Here is a 21,663-nt window from a genome sequence, read left to right as displayed (position 1 = left end):
AAAAACAGTCGTAAGAGATCTTTCCGAGGAATCTCGCAAAAAGATCTACCAGGAGGCAAAAGAAGAGCTTCAAAGAAAGCTTGCTCAGTAAACATCTGCTTTGAAAAAAGCAAGACAGGATTCTATTTGCATATTGAACGCCGGCTGTCTGGTTCATATGCAAATTAATTTCACAAATCTATTTCACAAATGTGAAACGTTTTCACAATTGTGAAAGAAAATTGTGAAGGTTTTGATTGGCTGAAAACATATGACGTAATCGTTCACTATCTTCTTGGAATCCATCCTAACAGGGGGTGGTTGGGGTCTATCTTGTAAAATATTTCGTAAATTACGTCAGGGTAATAAGGAATATCCTTATCCAGCCGACAAAACATCCACTCGGCTTTTGTCATATCAGAAACCTCGGGAATAGACTTACCGGTAATTTCAGACAAAAGATAGGGAATAGCTTTGTAATATTTCCCTAGTTTTAATTTTTTCAATGTCTTCCGTAGACTTTGTGGGGTTGGCTCTTCTAAATGGTCTATGATTTTCTTCTTTACTTCGTTGTCTAAATATACCGGTCGATAACCTTGGATATGACTCATCCAGTCCCTAAAGTATTTTATTCTTTTGTATGGCGTCTTCTTACGACCTCCGTTGGAATAATATTGTTCCCTGGTAGCACAAGGCACGGCATTACGAATATTTTTACCGCACTCGTAACACTGTGCTGACGTGTCGTCTTCTATTTGCATTTTCTTACCACAACAAATATACTTATTTGGTTTAGTAGGTACAAACTTGGGTTTCAAGCACTTTACACAGAAATCATAAACAAACTCTTTACAATCTTCGCACTCCATATATAGACTAACATATTTGCGCTGTTGCCCCCAACCACACTTGGAGTGGGTTGTTTCCGTAGGTGGATTTTTGACACGGGTCTTGCCCGTGTTGAGATTGCGCTGGAACCCCCATTCCCTATACTACTCTGGCCTGACACGAAAATAGAAGCCGTACGAATAACAATATTCTCGAGAGTCAGTTGTAACCTTTCCAAGCATATGTATTTACGACTCCTTGTTCTTTCATTGAGCCAATCCTCTTTCGGTCTGTTGCCTTTTCTTCTGCTTTGCGAGTTAGTCTTTCGACGACTTCTTCGACATCATTTGAGTCAAAAGTCTCCCTCGGTTCGACTTGAGTTTTTCTTTCAATGGCTCGCTGTTTCTTTTCATTCCGGTTCGTGTAGTCAGGCACGTACAGACGATTTACTAACTCATCAATTTGTCGTCCTGATGCTTTTTGATATCCCATCTGAAATTCGGGGTTCCTTTCCTTAGGATGTGTTATCGTTCCCCAAGGCTTTTTAGCCATCTTGGAAGTGCAGCAGAGCGAATAAATAAAGATTGCCAAAAGGTTCACTTGATGGTAGTTTGGTCTGGGATTATAACTAAGACATTACCATAGCAACCAACTGTGTCTGATCCAGGGTCATCCTGCAAACAGTCATTGAGTCGCAGGCAATTCAAGCACGAAGGGCTTTGTTTTCATACAATATCATCCTCAAGTTCATTTACAAATGAGCTTGAAGTTTTCAAGACCCACGTCCATCCAACAATTTTAGTAAATACAAAAAAAAAGACATAAACCATTTTTGGAGCAAGAAAAAAATGGAATATTTAGCGCCTAACTAGCAACTAGTTTAGAAATTGCTATTTCAAAACCTTTTAATCAGAGTAAGCCATTTTATTTCAAGTGAAAATCAATTTGGACAAATATAAACATACATCCCGCCATGAAGAAGGACTCGGCGGAAGTCACCTCATACGAAGCCATATGAATAAAAATCTCAAGTAAGGTAGTTTATTATTTTAAAATAAACAATATTATTTTTCGCCAAATAGGAAAGAGAAAATAGAATTGAATATTGCGAAGAAAATTTATTTAAGATGTTTTTTTTTTCCTCACAAAAAGATAATAAATAAATTAAACTAACTTTCTTAGCTTTTTTAGCGAACCTAGATTTATTTACAATTAATCTTGAAATTAAAGGTAATAACCTATTTCCATTTCTATTTTCAATATAATTCTCTTGGACGTCGCTCATAATATATGTTGAAATTGTAAGTTAATACTGACATGTCCTGTGTTACTGGTTTGCAGGGTAGTTGATCCAAGTTGATTCACTGATTTCATTGAAGAAACGTATGGGCGAAATTGGGCAAAATACCTCCATAACTGTTTGTGATTTCTTACGAGCAAGAAAATACTATAAATAAATCTTAAAAGCAACACTCAGTGTATACATATATTTCGATGGCATTTTCAGTTGTTGCTGAGTGAACCCTTGCGATTGTAGTCATAGACGTAGTTATTTTATGGGCTTTCTTCCCCACACAAAATGGCTTGATAATTCTTTCCATTCCAGGCATAAGAATTCAATACATTCCCCCACTCTTTCTTATGAAGCCCTGTTCTTGCTCTGTCAGGAGTTTTGGGTACAGTTTCTTCCTTTTTCGACAACCTAGCAACCATAGTTTGGATGCCATCCTTATCTAAGTCTCGTTCGACTTCTGTTTTTTTCTTTCGGCCAAGGTTTCCTCCTCGACTCGGTGGTTTCTTTGGCTGACTCAATCTTTCAACGACGTTTTCGACGTCTTCAGAGCTGAGTTTCTGATACCCAAGACCAAAAGGCGGCTTTTCGATCGTTCCCCAGGGTCTTCTTATATTTATGGGCGCCATTACCTGTTAAAAATGTGACTTGGAGCCGTTAAACACGAAGTCTTTTTGTCTCTAGGTGTTTTTTCCAACAGCACCTGTGTAATCATACAATATACATCGGCTAAAACGATCTTTAAATGATTTAGAAACACTCCTTGTAAAAGAACTCAGGCAATATCAACAAACACACCTGGCATATATACAGTTAATTAGCAGCACTTAGAGTCGTGAAGTAACATAGATTGTGTTACAGTTGCCCGCTAATGGAGTGTCACGTAATCCATCGTGTCACGGCAGCAATATCATCTCTCAAAACAGTTTTCCCGATTAGAAAAAGTTGAAAAAATCGTTAAAGAAAAAAAAAACGTGCAATTTCTTAAGTTAAAACACATCAGAACGGCCATCATTATGCCTCGACATAGTATAATTTGTCAAAACAATACATGACTCCTATACAGCTAATAAACACACCAAACACTTCATAATTTGATGCTGCACCAATCAACTATTATCAAGACTGGTCAACTAATCCGCACATAGTTTATACAAATCAGTCTGGCAAGAATTCGAGAGTACAACTTCAGTAATTTTGCAGATTTATCTCAAGTAAATCAGGTATTTTTGTAGTTCTTGCAAAGAAACATTGGACACCAAAATGTCCTGGACTCATGCTAACTATATCAAGTACCCAGAGAAGGGCTACAAATCTGGTCACCAAAAATTACCCAAAGAAAAAGTTGAAGAAGTCGTGGAACGACTCAACGTTAATAAAGTTTACTCGGATTGCAGTGGAGCCATGGGAAGAGAAAATCAGAAGAAGTTTACAGAAGGACAGGTGAACCAGTTATTGGAAAGAATTGCAGATAAAGACGTGAACATGCAGAAAACTCCAGAAAGACGAAGAACGGGTGCTGATAACTATTTCAATGCTTGGAAAGCCAACGACATCATCAGTAATATGTGGAAATAAAGGCTAGTAAACATTCCTAAGGCCTGAAAATTTAAATGTGAAATATCCTTTATTATATAGTAATTAGGTTTATGTACAGTGAAGATAAATACCGAGTCCTAGTTGTTCTGTAAAGCCATAGTATCGCTGTCACGCCCAAACTATAAGTCGTTTGCTCAGATAAAGAATTCTGCAGTTTTTATCAGTTTCATGAAAAGTTGACAATCATGCCTTATTTCTTTGGATTCTTTGCTTTACTTTTTCTTGTCCTGATCGCAATAGCCTGGTAGGTCAGTTGAACTGAAAGCTAAGCGGAAACTACGATAAACTAGTACTATTGCAAAACAAAACTTAACTTAATCTCTGCCACTAATTCACTTAGGCTGATAGTGTACATTTTTAAGCATTAGGTTATTGGTCAGGAAATAAAGTTGACGTTTTGACAAAGTGAAATTTATCGGAATACAAAATGCTACCTGCTAGTGGGAAAAAAACAACAAAATATAGTTCATATCTACAACTGTCAGTTGACTTCGATTCTAAGTATTTTATTTGCAAGTATGGCCACTATTCAGCCCTGATTTTGGATTATTGTTATGAGGTCCAGGACCTAAGTAGGCAACCAAAACATTTTGTTCCGATAACAAAAATTAAAGACAAATTTGAAGATGTTTGTTCTTGCAAGAAGTCTGCCTTCACGTAACGTGCATGCACAAAGCATATAAACATCATCAAAAGCATCATTACCAAAGTACTTCGCCTCGAGCACTATACAAACACTGCATCAAAGATAAAGAATTAGCCCCTTCAAAAGCTTCCAAAACACAATAAGAGCGCTCAGCCTGCAGACATGGCAAAACAAAATGGATAAACCTATATTGGCTTATATAATGGTTATTTACAATTCAATTTGTTAATCCTTTGTTCCTTGACCCAATCGCAGGAGAATATGGGATACTTCTATTGTAGTCATTGATTATCACTACTGTACAAACAGAGGCGACTCATTAATCCCATTTGAGCTGATAGAGCTATTGATACGTATCATGCAGGAAATGGGGTAAGAAACGCCGAAAGGAGATTTCAAACGAAAAATAATTAAAGTGATTTCGTTGCCGCAGGCGAAGATGACTTGAAGGTGGCAAAAAGCACCATTTAACTAAGTGTTCTCCCAGTTTTAAATTTGTCTAAAAACATCGTTTATGCCACAACAAAGCAAAAGTTATTGTTTTCCAAGAGACTTCAATATTAGACTTATCATTTTCCATGCAAGCTGGAGATTAGTAAAGAAAAGTACTAATACCACCCAAGACCATATTTGAAGTCCATTCAAGCATCTTGCAGAACAGACATCGATAAAAGTCACTTACTCATGAAGTTACCGTAAACAAAGATATAACTTGCTTGGCGAAAAAGCTGCAAAAGTTCTTAAAGAGGTTCAAGCAATGTCGTGGATTCAAAGTAATTACATTCAGTATCCTGACTCTAAACTGTCGTTAGGGCATAAGAAAGTTTCTGCTGCAGAGGTTGAAGAAATCGTTGACAGACTCAATGTTGTCAAGAAGACTGAAGAAAGAAAGCTACCCACCACTGGTTCTAAAATAACTAAAGAAGAGATTGAACAAATGGTCGAAAGACTTGCTGACAAGGAAAGAAACTTGGAGAAGACGCCAGAAAGGAATAGAACTGGTGCAGATGAGAAGATGGGAGTCGTGAATACATATGCGTGGGTTAATGGAAGTATTATGAGAAATCGTTTGAAAACTGGTGATGGAAATTTTTATTAAATTCCTAAGAGAGACACCATGTAATGTTTAGTAACGGATGATTGTATGTCCACAAATCATCTTTACTGAGAAAAACTGTAATGACCAACTTGTTTTTAGCTTTAAAAGTTAAAAAATTTAGTTCAGCATTTGGAATGGACAAAAGTTTTCTATAGTTTTTAGGGTGTTCATCACTGACAAAGACTTAAAGTCACTCGGTGTTGCCTAGATTAGATCTGTGAGCAATTCGGCTAAAAAACAGTTTTGACGTTAAACTTGAATAGCCGTCATAATGTTTGTTGAACATGCACTGAGTTGTCAACTACGATATTCATAAACTCAGAGGTTTCACTGCGAATGTTTATTTTGGTATTTTGTTTTTTTCCAGTTAAGTGTATTTTTAGCGGCTTTTTAAAACAATTCCTGGGGAAGATTCAAAAGAGTGGTATATATTGCTGTGGAGTTTAAACTTGCCCTGTTCAAAGTAAGAAATTGAAAACGAAATATCTTTACTGAAGCGAGAAAAGTCATACGTTATCTGCAAAAGCAAATAAAAGTGAATGGTAGACTAAAAAGTCTTCATCGACGCATGCGCCTTTCTCTGTTTTGTTTTCGACAGTAGATACTTTCAAAGGAAACCTGTATTGCACCAAGAAAGATGGGCCTAAACTGACCAGAACCAGTTTTGTTAACTATAAAGTCCGTTCAGACTTTATAATCACCATCGTAACTCATCCTGTCATAATATATAAGTCCTTAGTTCAGACTTACAAGTGATGAATTTGTATCGGCAGGACATCGACAAAAAAGGGACCTTTTAATTAGTTGACAGCTAACCTCCCCGCTTGTTTTTCTTACTACCTAGTAAGCCAAGAGAAAATTCTTATTTAGCGCCTTCGAAACTCTGCTAGTGCTGCAAGCGTAGAGAGGATTTTGGTCAGTTTCCATGAATCCGGTTTTCATTTTGGCAAAATGAAATATGAATAATAATCGGAGAAATAAATATGCTTTGACGTCTATTATGGTTAATGGTATGATTCTCTATAGCAAATGCTGATAAACACGTTATTCATTGCTATTGGCTACTGGTTAATACTCACTGGAACATACAGGGTTCCCATGAGTCATTGCTAGAGCTACTTGCGTGGTTGAAGGCCCCAGAGAATCCTGGGACGTAGCTTAGTCAAAACTTGGAAAACCTGGTGAGGTGTTGATTCGAAACTTAAGACTGGTATCGGGTAAAACAAAATGAGTTGGGGTGACAGAAATAAAGATATGAACTCTTGAAAGTGGAAATCCTGACTGACCGAAGATCCGTATATAACTAAAGAGCTGGATACGTCAAACACTAGGTTACCATGGTAATCTATAGATTTAAATTATCAGGAATCCAGAATGCTCATTAAGAACTTGTGAAAGTCATTTGCGGTATCAGCTAAGACGATCGTGATCAACGGGCCCACTTTATCTCTATGACAAAAACCGAGTATTCGCGAGATAGTACTTTTTGAAATCACGCCACAGACACGTGGCGAAATCTTTCCTCAATGAACCACCAAAATTAAACCAAGGTTTTCTTCTTGAAAGGGGTTCTAATTACATTTACCCCAAGCTTTTTATTCGAATTTACATAGTTTCCTTTTTTCTGGTTGCTACGATGTCTTGCGCTACTTTTCGGCTTCAGACTTCATGCAATAAAGCAAATTTTGTGAATAATTACTGCTGAAGTTGTAATTAAACACTACGGATTTATAAAATAAGAATGTCAGTTTCTCGGTGTTTCATGGAGACTTTCTTGCGACGTGAAAACCGCCAAGTGCGCAAAATGTTAAACTTATACAGAGAAAATCGAGTGTTTTTTAAATTGCAGAAAAAATAACAAAAATAACTCCAATTTCCTTCTCAAGCCCCGTTTACACTGGCGATTTTTGCGGCGATTTTTGCTGCGATTTTTGTGGGAATTTTAGGAAATATGAAATCTTTTGTCTCATCCTTCAAAGGAGACATTCGTCTAGGAAAATCTTGGTATCCTGAAAAAAACTTTACAAGTAAATTCTTTACCATTATTTCTTATGGACAAAATCGCAAAAAAATTGCAGCAAAAATCGAAGAATTCTGAAATGAATCGAATAAATAATAACGGGTAATGAAGAGAAATTTGGCTGAAAGTTTTGGGTTAAGTTTTTCTTCAACTAAACTAATCATGACCTGACAACCGAAACGTCGATGAACGTATCTGCACATGGAACGAATTTGTAAAACGGAATGATGAAATCTTTTTTAACAAATTATTAATGATATAGTCTGAAAACGCCTACGTGAACACAGCTGTGTTTAGCCTTGAGGACAAAGAAAATCCTTAAGACGCCTTCAAGGCCCAACTGCTTCGTTTGATATTGAATTTTTGGACTGCTATTTGTCTTCGGATGTGCCACTTATATCTTTCTGTACTGTATTGTTTCAAGACTTTTTGAACACTCAAAAAGAATTTGTTCTTCGTCATGTTTGATTAGCTTTGATTTAAGACCAAGGTTAACTATCATTTGGTCGAAATCTGTTTCAATTCTCCTCCAAGAAATTCTAGACAATAGTTCAAAATCAGAAAATGTATTGAACAAATAAACCGTACACATGCATTTGTCGACAATTTCAATGTATCATTTTTAGGGGTAATTTTTGTTTTTTCGTGCTTTTCAATATTCTCTCCGCGGTTATTTATAAGAGCTATCGATCGATGAAAATCTCTGATTTAAAATTTGTGCGCATTTTCTCACGCTTTTCATCTAAAACTTAGCTCATAGTTTTACTAAATCCAAGTTTGGTTCACTTTAACGTATTTATTTTGTTAATAATACAAACTGTAACGATGACTTCGTTAAACCATTGCAAATACTCACAATTATCAGTAACGATAAAAGGAGAAATTTTACACCGTGTGAAAAGATGAAAAAACTTACTGACGTTTTGGACGCTAGTCCTTCGTCGGAGTAAAAGAAGGACTAGCGTCCGAAACGTCAGTAAGTTTTTTCATCTTTTCACGGTGTATAATTTATCCTTTTATTATCATTACTGTTTCATTAGAAACACCGACGCAGCTCACACTAGTTTTTAGCTAGTTATCTCTTCTTCTCACAATTATCATTTAAGCTAGTCTTTTATAATTACATTCATTTTTTTCTTCCCAAAAATAATTACAAGCTAGATTTGAAAATAGGTATGTTTTTTTTTTCATGCTTTTTTGACTTCATTTTCATGCTTTCGATCATGAGTAGAAAAGGAAGCTCTCACTTTTGGTCTTGAGCGATCGAAAAAGGTTTCCCCTCTAATGATTTATGACCATTGTCCTTTAGTATTTTGTTATTACAAAACTAAAAACATAAATCTGATTTGTTCGTGTTAAAACAAATAAAATTGAGTGAAAATTACTGTGTTTTCAAACCCACAGTCTTCAGTAGAGTCGTGAACTTTTTCTTCTGCTGTTTTAATCGTTCAAAGTAAACGAATTCTTCTGTTCAGTTGGATTTCTATTTTAGCAATTATTTTTAATGTTTTGTTTCATTGATTAGTTTATTTTGTAAATTTGTATTAATGCCGGAAAGCACGCATTTTGTCCACAAGGCTGAGTTTTCTACATTTCTAGCAAATATATGGTTACTTCGTTAAAAATATGTCCAATTTCTAAACCTAAGATGGCATAAGTGGGGACTAATGTCCAGAAGAGTTTTCAAGTCTTGTATAAAAGCATTACTTTTAACACTCATTCAGCTGTTAATTCTAACCTATGATTCTGAGAAAAAATTCAAGGAAACATCTTGCTTCAAGAAGATCAAATAATCCGGAATTCTGAAGTACGGCTGAATCAATATGTCATACTCTGTCCATCTTAGTAACTTATCGTTCTTTCCCATCGCAAACTCAGTATTTTTAGGCGGATTTTTTTATTAATAGTGCAACAGTTTGCAAGGTCTTATCTTGGTTATACAGATTGTAGATATTTTTACTTTCGTCACGGTAAGAAAAACATGTTAAATGATAATTTCTTTTAGTATAACGAAGTGAATATTGGCAACTTCTCCCACACAACGCGTCACGAGCTGCTGTCGTGACGTCACTGGACTGTGATTGGCTAAAAGCTGCTAAAAAATCAATTAGCGTTACCGGGAAAAACTGGTGGCAATCGAGTGACGGATGACCTCTGTTTCTATCCAAATAATCGCCCATGTTAATAATAAATAGTCGGGATCTGCCATCATTTTTCTTCTGATTTTTCTGACTTGGAAAGAGCCAGGAAATCTCTTCTGAGAGGGGATTGGAGAAATGCAATGTTCGGAGTGCCTTCGCTATTTTGGTTTCTAAATCTCGGGATTTTCCTCTATGCCGTCGCTGTCCAGGCTGGTGAGGAAAAATTCAAGGAAGATGAGAGAATTTTCACGAATGGCTGGGCCATCAAAGTCAACGGAGGTTTAGAAGAAGCAAAAAGGATAGCAAAAGCGCATGGATTTGAAAAAATTGAACCTGTAAGTAGAACCGAAATATATGAAATAATTTCCATGTAAGATAATATGGGGTCTGGGATTTGTAGATGCATATTTTCGTGCTACCAGTAGTTTATGTACTGGTAGATCATTCAATGAATCTTTGGTTTGCTTGTATTCTGTGTTTTGGCCCTTTACATAAGATGGCCACCAATGCCTATAAGGTCATATTGTCCCAGGTCAAAAAGATCAAGTTAAAGGCGATGGAAAGCCTCCCTCGAACGAATCCTCGCCACTGGATAGCTCGTTTAAGTACTATAAACTTGAACATTTCTTAGTTAAGAGGAGAGCTGATGTTTTTGACTCCTAGAACGACCACCATGAAATCGTAATTAAATATTATGATGCTTTAGCTTGCTAATCCAGCCACAGGTTTTGAAATCATCCAAACAAAACCAATCATGAATCTGATAATGTGATATTATAAGGTTGCAAATTTTTCAAAAAAATATCCATTCTATAGTAAACAAAGAAACGCCTTTCTCATTTCTTAAATCACGACGACTATTAGCTGCTAGATTCTCAATTATCTTCTCAGCTCAAAACTTTTCTTCTACCAAATATTTTTTTACTTAATATCTATTTTTCACAGGTTTTTTTTTCTGATTTAAGATTAAATTTTTAAATTCCACTCCTATTTTTTTTCCACGTTTTGGGCAAAATTTCTAATTTGGAGGATTATCATTTCAGTTATAAAATTAGTTCCCACGATATCGAAATTACAGGTAGTCTAGTGTTCTTTAAATAACAAACAATTCCTAAAACTGAAAACGATAATTTGGGATGGAGTAATATATTTCTGTTCACAGTCAGAGGTGAATTTTTAATATCTCTCCAAGAACGTTTTAAACTGTTATTTATATTTCTTTAATACCTACTTTTTTGTTTTTTCAGCGTTAGTTTTGGTTATGTTTAATAGTTAGTCGTGAACTGGTAATGATTCTAAAATCGAGAACTCTACTGACAAAAAGTGAAATCCTAACATAACGGCCATAAATTTAATTGGTCGTATCAAACTATCCAGGGCTGACCATACAGAATTTTTAAAAAAAATCCCAGCTCTCCTTTCTTTCCTTTTGCCACAATTCTGGGCCTTTAACAATCTGAATCAAGTTTAACTGGCTAAATTTTATAAAATTTACAGTGAGTTGATGTGATAAAGTATATTTGCACATTTATTTAAGATCGAGTCAAAGTTACCATGGGCGACCAGAGATGAAGAGGAATATGTCAAATAACGCCAACGTCTTCTTCCTACGTACTCGAGGTTTATTTTATCTTTAGGGCATTTTGATGTACAAATATTAATCGTTCTAATAATTTAAGCTCTAGAAAACTTCTTCAACACTTTTAAAGGGGTTTTTATTCCTGTAAGTGCAATTGTAAAGCTTGACCAAAGTATTGTTTCGCGATCAGTACTTAACTAGCAGACGTCGACAAAAGATCCTTTTGAAAAACAATAGCTATTTATGCTGATACAGGTGAAATTATTTTACCGCCATATTCATTATCAGTATCAGTGTCATTCCGCTATTTCCAACTATAAGTTGATCAGCAGGGACTATATAGTCTACACAGAGCCAAAGTTCTGATGTAGTAGTCCTTTTAGAACTTTTCTGTCTTGTGTAGATTTCTTAGCTTGGTGTTTATCAACATTAAGAAGTTGACTAATTTTGATCCATGGATCTCTAACATATTTAGCAGATGGAATTGCAAACAGCAACTGTTTCGTTAAATTTGAATTTGGTCTTCTACAAACATGTGCAATGTACTTCAAGTAGCGTATGTATATAAAATCACGAAGTGCCAGGGTTCCCACTATTCTCTCCAGGTCTAAGTTCCTATATTTAAAGGCAAACGTTTCTTCTCCGTCACTATTCATTTTCCTTTCCCAGCCATTCCGTACCATTCTTCTTAGTAGACCAAACCAACAGGATTCAAGCTTTTTCAGTTCATCTTCATTTGGTAGTTCAGCCTCAGTACAGTAAGTAAGTCTGGATCTGATACAGGATTCCAAGAGTTTTCTGCGTGTATTCATAGATACTTTATGATCTGTAAGGACGTTCTTGAGCTCGTGGAATTTTCCTGTTGCACTTAATATTCTGTTACTTCATTACTGCATGTTTGGTTCGGATTACTGTAAAATATAATACTTCTTATGATTCAAATGAAAAGAAAAACGATACAGAGAAAGAGGGTTGAACGACCACCACGTAGTCAGGCACAGCAAAAAATACTAATTAGACTTAGTCTGAATTGTACTATTTGTTACTTTAATTAGTTCGCCTCTTCAGTATTAGGTAGAATCTTATCATTGTACAACATATTTTTTTACACAGCCAGTTTTTAGGTTATATTCTATAACATCTAGTAATATTTTTGGGGGGTTCTTTGACCATACGAGATTTTCGATCTCATGCGCAATCTTGTCTGCACTATTCAATTTTAATTTTCCGATTCTCATTACTTCTTTACTGACGATATCTAGAGTATCAAAAAAATATTGGATGAACTTTGTTATAAAACGACGCCAGAAAGGCTGGAAAAAACCGTTTACTTAAAGCTAATAATCTAACCAAACCAATCCATTCCTAATCTCGATAAGAACACCGCCTTCTTTTCATCTCGGTGTAATGCAGCCAAGGAAATCGCTCGTTAAGATGTTTATTCAGCTTTTTACCGCCAATTAAGCGCTAATTGTCACCGATAATGAGTTTTGACAGACTATTTGGACAGGATGTCGTTCTTTTTCTACTGTAGTTGGGTTTTAGTTACTTGGGATTATATTAGATTTTTTAATTTTCTGGCGTTGCCGGGGAAATTGTATTTTGGAGTGATCGTGTCGAAGGCTTTCCGTTTTGTTTGTTGCTAAGAATCAATATTTATCATGTACCATCATCATTATCATCACCATCACCATCATCGTCATCATCACCACCATCATTAATGCCATCATCATTATCCGTCATCATCATCCGTCATCATCATCGTTATCACCTTCAACGTCATAATCAACATCATCACCATTATTATCATCAACATCATCATTAACATCATCATCACTATCATAATCATCATCATCATCATCATCAACAATATCAGCACTGTGATTACCATTTGGCTTTAACTTTTTCCCCAATCCTTTTCTTTTACTCTTGGATCTTTCTTCTACTAAGTGCGTTAAAAGCCGATCACATGAATAATATTATAAAGATTAACGATCTTCACTGTTAACTATGCTATCTCAAAGTTGTCTTATCCCTTCTTTCTAAAGCTTGTCTGATCATTCTTTGGAAGATCTTAAGTACAAGTGAAATACTAAAAAGTTAAATATGCCATCTTGTTTCACAGATAGGAACCCTAGATGGATACTATCATCTCGAACACCCCTCACACCCTCAACGCTCGCGGCGTAGCGCGGAAGACAGAACAGAGCAGTTGCTAGGGACAACAGGAGTGTCCTGGGCTGAGCAACAACATGAGAAGGTCCGAGTCAAAAGAGGTCATTTTCATGACCGTATGGTAGCGAGAGGGATTATACCGAGATTTAAGGATCCATTATGGGATGCGCAGTGGTACTTGGTAAGATATTTCATCGTTTTCTTTCTTTCCATACTCATTCGGCATCCCTTGCCATACATGAATACATGTGCACCGGTCATGGTATATTAGTGCCAATACTGTTGCCCTTGCATACACTCTTAGTTTCTGTGCTTCATAGTGCCATGTCTTTGCATTTCTTAGGTATCTATGTAGTTATATATAGTATTTTTTGGCTCGTTTTCTTTTTTAACGTTTTATTGTACAGGGGCTAGGTCGCAATGGACCTTTATTACAGGGCGTCATCTTTTTACCCAGGAGTTTAACCACGCGTAACCTTGTCCTGAAGCGCTTGAATGCCAGGCGAGGGAAATCTGTTGTTCCAATCAACATGGCTGCCGCGTGATGAAGGTCCATTGGGGCGCAAGTTCTGTTCCTTTACACTGCCAAATCCTTAGTTTATTCTTGTCTTTTTTATAAATCATTTGTTAATTGCTAAGTTTGTGTATAGTTCCGGCCCCTGTGTAAATGGTGACGAATTCATTAAACTACTGAAACTATCAGACCTCAGGAAGTAAGCGACGCGCAATACAAGGCACACAATCTTACTGACACTATTCGATTACCTAGCAGCCACTATCGAACGGAAATTCTTTGTAACGTTTTCAAAATGAAATATTAAAGAGTCGCTATGGAAAGCGAAAGAGCCTGTGTCATTTGCATTCATCTTCGTCTTCGATACGCAAGATCCATATCAAATGTTGCATAGTTAAGGTTTCTGTAGACAATAATAAGTAACCATGATATTATTTCATTGTAATTCAGGATGACAAACGTAAAGACAAAGATTTAGATATTCATGTTATTCCAGTCTGGAATCAGGGAATTACAGGCAAGGGTGTTGTAGTGACCATATTAGATGATGGTAAGTAATAAGTACCTACGAGTACCTACAATATACGTGATATACGTGATATATACGATGCGATATAAGGTAGCTGAAAAATGGCAGTTGCATACGAGAGTGGACAGCGGTATATTCACATAACTGCAGGCGATGCGCTCCACATCATGCTTGAGGGTGGGTGGGAAGGAGGTTTACGCGTGCTCTTGATGTCGTTGGAACGAATGCGTAAAAAGGAAAGAGTTGCGGTAATTTATACATCGCAAGGAATTGTGTCCTGCACAGAGAATATGGACGCGTGATGTTTATTAGATTTTGTTTAAAACGTACTTTTTTTTTTGCAGGAATCGAACATAATCATACAGATTTAATAAGAAATTACGTAAGTATGACATAACTTGCATATGCAGTTAATAGGGAACATTTTTCGTCAAGTATGAAACAGGAAAGCTTATTTTCGTGACATCAAATCGCGTAAAAAAAAAATAAACATACGCCCCTTTGGCGCAAATATGCACACCACAAGAGCGCCTACTTCAAACATTCAATTTTTCTCACTCACAGATTGAGCTGCAATTTATAAGTTTTTTAGGTTTTTGCGGAGGTAGAAAGGGACGTTACAAACTCTATTACATGTGATGCCGAGTCTAGGAATCAGCCATATCACTAATATGAAAGATCAATTTATTGAATAGAAATTAATGAACATATATATTTTGTATTTCGATCTGTCAGGATCCCAATGCAAGCTGGGATGTTAATGGTAGAGATAGTGATCCATTTCCTCGGTACGATCCAACCAACGAAAATAAGTAAGTCATGGTTGCTGGTTCTAACTAGTGACACAAACCGACTCAAGCACAAACGCAAAAGCGCAAATCAGCGCTAGAAAACAAAATCTTCCGTTCTCTTGCGCTTACGCTGCTTATATTTTTATATAGGGAGAACATGGAGTTGCGTCACAAGCGAGAACCAGGCTTTACTGCTTAGGATTCTAAAATACGTTTAATTTTTAATAGCTTATGCCGTATTGTGAAATGCTCATGTCTCTCCCGTGATCCGAGAATTTTTTTCCCGGTTCTCAGGTTTTCCTCCCTCCTTAAAACAAGCCAAATGCCCATGTTTCACAATACTTGGCCACGTGAACTACCTGATTTCATACTTCTACACAAGTCAATCTTTTACTTAATTGTACCTTAATTGCAAAAAAAGAAAGAAAGAAAGAAAGAAACTAAATAAAAAAACACATCCTTGGTACTAGCCAGCTGTAGTAGCCATAGGCTGCTAGACGAGGCGGTTGGCAGAAACTATGCTACCTTTTATTACATTTTGTACCCAAAACCTATAACCTACGCACACTCCTATTATATTCACACAAAGGCACTAAATAATTTTTCTAAATATGAAATTAAGTGTTGGATAATATATTGTGATTCACTAGGCATGGTACACGATGTGCTGGAGAGGTTGCATCCCAAGCCAACAATACTAAATGTGGTGTGGGTGTGGCTTATAATGCAAGGATAGGAGGTATGTAAAAAATATATAAGAAAATGATATAACTAAATAAACCATCACTCAAAAGCCTCCCTGTTCCCCCCCCCCCCCCCCCCCGACTTTTAAAAATATTACGACAAGGACGAAACATCAGTGTAACATAATATTATCCTAAGCATTATTAGAACTCAATGCTCTTACATAAGTGTCCTAAAAGTCAAAAACAATAAATAAAAATTTACAATATCATTGAGATAGATACCAATGAAATAGATAGATACCAAGAAAAAAAATCAGGATGCGAACAAATAAGTTTTAAGCGCTGATTTAAACGAGCATATCGTACTAGCAGTCCTAACGTTGTATGGTAGCGAGTTCCATAACCTAGCAGCAGCTACGTTACTGATACTGTTACTGATGTTGCAATAACTTTTTTATACTGTGTTTAACGGTTTCTTTCTTACTCACTCGTTGTATATGCATGCACACCAATGTAGTCCGATATAGTAACCGCTAGTGTATTCATCTTTAGTCCACCTCTAATTTTACCCATTGATTTAACCATTAGGAGTGCGCATGCTCGACGGACGAGTCACTGACAAGGTGGAGGCCGAGTCGCTTAGTCTTAATCCACAATACATAGATATCTATAGCGCTAGCTGGGGTCCTAGTGATGATGGTGCCACAGTGGAAGGACCTGGTACTTTAGCAATGGCTGCTTTTCTTAATGGTATCCAAAAGGTATGAAACAAACGCTCTCATTGAACAATTTAAAACAATACGTGTGAAACGAACGCTGTGATTGGTCATTACAAAACGCATGCGCGTACGTTTTTCACTAAACCCAATCCTTAATTTGGATTTTCATTTTCAGGGTCGCGCAGGCCTGGGATCTATTTTTATCTGGGCTTCTGGTAATGGTGGTCGTCATGGTGACAGTTGTAACTGTGATGGATATACTGACAGTATCTATACGTTATCAATCAGTTCTGCCTCAGATCACGGAGAATCTCCCTGGTATTCGGAGAGCTGTTCGTCAACTCTAGCTACAACTTTCAGCAGTGGAGCCCACGGCGAGAAAAGAATAGTAATTGATATTTATAGATCGTTATCTCATATAAATCATTAATCATTATAGATAGTAGATCTAGTAATATTTTATAGCTGCTTTTTTAGTTATTTTCATTTAGAACTTAATTGATAAAACGCTTTATCATATAATTATCCATAAAATACCTATATTTCTCCTTTTCGAAAAACTGATATTTTCACATGTGAAAATATCGTTACCATGTGTATTTAAGCTATTAGTTAGTTAGTTATAATAATAAAAAGCTTATTAAGTTGATTTTATGGATAAATATATAATAAAAAGAATATTACGTGGGCGCTCGGAGATACGAAATTTATATTCTCGTGTTGAAAATCTCTCACTCGTTCGCTGCGCTCACTTGTGAGAGATCTTTTCAACACTCGAAGACAAATTTCGTATCTCCGCGCGCCCATGTAATATCCTCTATATACGATATACGATAACTTAATCATATTTTTGCCTTTAGGTAACTACAGACCTTCACGACACCTGTACAGAGAAACATACGGGAACCTCTGCTTCAGCCCCGTTGGCTGCTGGGATTGTTGCTCTTGCACTAGAGAAGAAGTAAGTAAGAATTTGACAGCAAATGAATTAGCTATACTCGATATGTTATTTAATATAATTATTTTTCTATTATGTATTAGATTTTACTTGCTTTTAAAATTGACTGAAGATGACGTTAGATACGTCGAAACATGCTTATTAAAAATTGTTTCTAAAACTATTACTAATTTATTATTTTTTATATTTATTTTATATTTTTTTATTTATTATACGCAATGAAATCTGCGAATAATTAGGCCCCGTCCACACGTATCCGGAAATTTTTGTATTCGCAATTTTTTTTGCGGATACGGGTTGCGTCCACACGTGCCCGCAAATTTTTGTGTCCGTATCCGCAAATTTTACGAAAACGGATACGTATGGACGGTGAAAACGATTCGAATACGCTGCGTGTGGACGCAAACATTTTCGCAAAAATAATTTGCGGATACAAAAATTTCCGGATACGTGTGACGGGGCCTAAGACTTTAAATTATCACATATTATGTTTTTATGCATTATAGTGAAATATCATATCTACTAATCAGTTACTTACTCCATTTCCTTGTTACAGCCCTAAATTAACATGGCGAGATGTTCAGCACATTGTCGCATGGACGTCAAATTGGCTTCCCTTAAAGCACGACCAGGACTGGAGTACCAATGGCGTGGGATTGAAAGTCAATCGCAAGTTTGGCTTTGGTCTTCTTGTAGCAGAGAAGATCGTAAATATGGCCAACCCAGCTACGTTTAAAACTGTACCGGAGAAAAGGCTCTGTCGGGGTCAGATCCATCAGGATGCAAAGTAAGGAATGATGGATAATGTCAATGGTTTGTTATATAGCAATGAATATATACCGTAAACTCCGAAAATATTGTTCCAACGGCGTACCTTTTGGATGGGCTTAAATTTTGGGAAGCTCTTTTTTGGCGGGAAATTTGCGTTATTGTGTAAGAATTGGCGCCGTTTCAGCGCTTTAGCAAGAGCATATAGAGCGTTTTCACTCATGTGACAAAGCAGACATATTGGTGTACCAAACAATGGAAACTTTCTGCACAGTTTTTGCATAAAAATAGAGTTCAATTCCCGGAGGATAGAGAATGCCGTGTTGTTTTGGTACTCCAACATGGCCGCTGTGACGTCACGTGAAAACGCTCTGTATACGATTGACTGCAACAGACATTCTGCATTCTTAGAGGAAGTGCATTTCTTGATGTTTCTACATTAATTTTTCTACAGGCCGATTAAATCGGATCAGAGCATAACAGTCCCTCTCCAAGCAAGTGGTTGCACGGGGACTAAGGACGAAGTACGCTACTTAGAACATGTTCAGCTTCTCGTTAGCCTCGATTACACGCGCCGAGGAGACCTGGTGATCTACTTGACGTCACCAATGGGTACCAAGTCGTGCCTGTTGTCTCCAAGGAAAGAGGACATATCTAATGAAGGGTTTTCTAAATGGCCGTTTATGACAACACACTCATGGGGAGAGGTAAGGAGAACTAGGTGCAGTGTTTCCAAGCCAGCTGAGCTGCTGACCAGAACGAACTCAAGGTCAACCAATCAGAATTGAGGATTCGACACTTTATTTTTGATTAGTATTTTCCATGATTCTGACAAGCGAACCCGTGAAATATGAACTTATATATATATATATATATATATATATATATATATATATATATATACTTAATTCTTAAAATTGATCGTAAATGCTAGTCGAATCCATCAGACAGAATTCCATTTCAATTCACACGAGAAATCAACACATTGTACCAAAAATAGTCGACCCATGATTCCTCTCAGAGAATGCGGTTAACTCAGCTGGAGAAATCGAATTCCAATTCAAACTCTCGCGGATCTGACGCTGAACCCGATTTAAAAACAAAATGACCTAATTATTCGCAAAATAGTGCGAAAGAAGGTCAAACCTATCGAGATTATCTCCTAAACTAGGATTGAAATTTCAAGTTGATTTTTAAGGAGGGAGAAAAACCGGAGAAAAACCCTCGAAGCAAGGGAAACAATTAACAACAAACTGTAGTCACATATGACAGCGAGACCGGGAATAGCACCGAAGTGGCAGTGGTAAACGGCGAGCGCTCTCACGTGCCGCTACGCCAACCATGCTTTCCCTAACTCTTGTCAGCAAGAGGTTGTTTCAGAGTTTGATAAACTTTGACTTTTATTGAAATGCAGTCAAATTATTTACGTCTATTTTCACACCAGATCTCTTATTATCTTTTTGACCTTATTTTCTTCAGGACCCTAGAGGATTGTGGACGTTAGAAATCAAAGACTTGGGTGACTCAAAGGCAAGCCATGGTACTCTCCGAGAATGGCAGTTGATATTCCACGGAACAAAAGAAAAACCAAACCATCAAACGATAGAGCATCCCGACAAACCACGTGACCCTGCCCCAGTCCCTCCTAGTCCTAATCTTGGTTACTCAAGCTCAGGTGTCCCAAGTGGACCTACTTATGTTTTTGGACCCCAACCACTTCCTAAGAATCCTAACAGCTATACGACGTATACGTCTGTATCTCCTGCTGTCAAGCCTACTAAACCCCCTGCGCCTTCCACCACCAAGGCACCAAACAAGCCCAAGGCTATCATACCCTTTCCACCAGCTGCAATACAGTCTCGTCCTCCTTCCTATATGGTCGTAGCTCAAGTCCAACAAATTAACCCTCAACTACGAGCCCAAATGCAAGCGAGACTCCAAGCACAGAAAATAGCTCAAGCAGAAGCTCAAGCTCGTAATTATCTAGCTCAGAAGAACGCGCTCCAACGTCCTTTACATCTCAGACCAATATATGGTCCCCAGAGACCCCAAATGGACTACGCTCCTAGACCTCCCACCTATTTAGTACCTAATGCAGCTAATTATTATGGACGATATCAATATGGTCCCCATGGGGGACCAAATCCTAATCTGCCACAAATTCCCTTCTTAAGGGCCTCGCCTGTAGGTTGGCATAACGCACCTGCGTATCAGAACCCTTTATTTAGACTACAATCTTATAATTATCTGAGGACATTAGGGAGAAGGGGCGTAGTAACGAAGTCCTCTCAAAGACCAAAACATAATAGGCTTAGCAAGCTGCGCAAAAAATGGCGGAAAAAGAGTCATTCGTAGCCTGGAATCATTTCAACTTTTAGTGTACTGGGAAGTGTATGGGGAGAATATATGTGTATATGAAATTTGGGATTAAAACAAAGGGTTTTTGAAGAACGTTTGTAGTTGCAATCAATACCCTTCATACGGCAGAGAAGAGAAGCTACCCAGTTACCATAACAACAGATAATATGGTAAGATTTAGGTAACAGAAACCGTCGTATTGGTAGCGTAAATCCCTATATATAAGACGCCATATGTTGGTTGACATGATCAAAAGTCATTGTACCACCCAAGACCTGTCCACCAAAATGGCAGCTATGACGTCACATGCACCCCAAGAATTCCGGGCTTACAAGGAATTGACGAGAAAAACTGTAAATAGCATTTGCCTCAATTCTCAATCTGAAAACAGTTCCATACTGTGTAAGGAAAAACATCAACGGAGAGACTACATATACGTCCTTTAAGATAATATTGAAAAGATAGAAATCTGGGGTTTGTGCCTTTTTGTCCTTTGCAATAGACATTTTTCACCGATACGGCGCCATCTTGAATTCTATCGTTTTAAGTAAGTCATTATGGGATACCGAGGGGGCAACTATTAGAAAATTTAGACTGCACAGCTGTCAGGATGTCTTTTTATGTAACTTTGCGCTTTTCAATGACAAGCACGTCTTAAAAAAGCGATCGAATTTGCTGGTACAGTGTAGTTGGAACAATATGCGAAACACCAAGACTTCAAATTATTTGAAAACTTAACCCCGCCACTCTATGCTTTATAATTTTTTCGGCATCCTAAAATTCGAGATGGCCGCCGTATCAATATTAAGGTCTATTCAAATTGTATATGATAATTGGAATAAGAAATGGCCTTATATCCCCTTTTTACATAGTTAAAGTGTTAATGAGAACTCTTTGAAATTCGAAAAGAAAAACAACACTCGACATGAACAACTACTAGAGTACGAACATACACGTACATTCAAGTCTCGATAACAGCGAGA

At 37.1% G+C, this 21,663-nt stretch overlaps 2 protein-coding genes across 2 annotated transcripts in view; one reads left to right on the top strand and one right to left on the bottom strand.

Moving 5' to 3' along the window:
* Window positions 1-1,700: 1,700 nt before the first annotated feature.
* The window catches only part of LOC116301777 (uncharacterized), an 80,321-nt gene continuing 60,358 nt past the window's right edge, over window positions 1,701-21,663 (bottom strand). The window contains exon 2 of the mRNA XM_089037835.1: window positions 1,701-2,801. Coding sequence (XP_088893961.1) covers window positions 2,362-2,727 — 366 coding nt within the window. The 5' untranslated portion in view covers window positions 2,728-2,801 and the 3' untranslated portion in view covers window positions 1,701-2,361. The remainder of the gene's footprint in view (window positions 2,802-21,663) is intronic.
* Window positions 9,626-20,773, top strand: LOC116301779 (neuroendocrine convertase 1). The gene is made up of 12 exons (XM_031710896.2): window positions 9,626-9,938; window positions 13,308-13,538; window positions 14,322-14,421; window positions 14,745-14,782; window positions 15,136-15,212; window positions 15,842-15,930; window positions 16,466-16,638; window positions 16,772-16,984; window positions 17,457-17,557; window positions 18,111-18,341; window positions 18,777-19,029; window positions 19,802-20,773. The coding sequence occupies exons 1-12, from the start codon at window positions 9,744-9,746 to the stop codon at window positions 20,675-20,677; spliced, it is 2,577 nt and encodes an 858-aa protein (XP_031566756.2). The 5' UTR covers window positions 9,626-9,743; the 3' UTR covers window positions 20,678-20,773.

This window comes from Actinia tenebrosa, unplaced genomic scaffold, assembly GCF_029948245.1.
Source record: "Actinia tenebrosa isolate PJP-AT-01 unplaced genomic scaffold, QUT_ActTen_1.0 PGA_scaffold5__44_contigs__length_20552954, whole genome shotgun sequence".
In the NCBI taxonomy this organism is placed as follows: domain Eukaryota; kingdom Metazoa; phylum Cnidaria; class Anthozoa; order Actiniaria; family Actiniidae; genus Actinia; species Actinia tenebrosa.
Note: the sequence above shows the minus strand (reverse complement) of the source record. Positions and strands in the feature narration are given on the sequence as shown.

What these genes read in the sequence shown, in the direction of transcription:
- LOC116301779 (XM_031710896.2), top strand. Translation starts at nt 9,744, where the DNA reads ATGTTCGGAGTGCCTTCGCTATTTTGGTTTCTAAATCTCGGGATTTTC. An exon ending in GATTTGAAAAAATTGAACCT is followed by an intron (nt 9,939 to 13,307) that starts GTAAGTAGAACC and finishes CTTGTTTCACAG; the next exon opens with ATAGGAACCCTAGATGGATA. An exon ending in CAACACACTCATGGGGAGAG is followed by an intron (nt 19,030 to 19,801) that starts GTAAGGAGAACT and finishes TATTTTCTTCAG; the next exon opens with GACCCTAGAGGATTGTGGAC.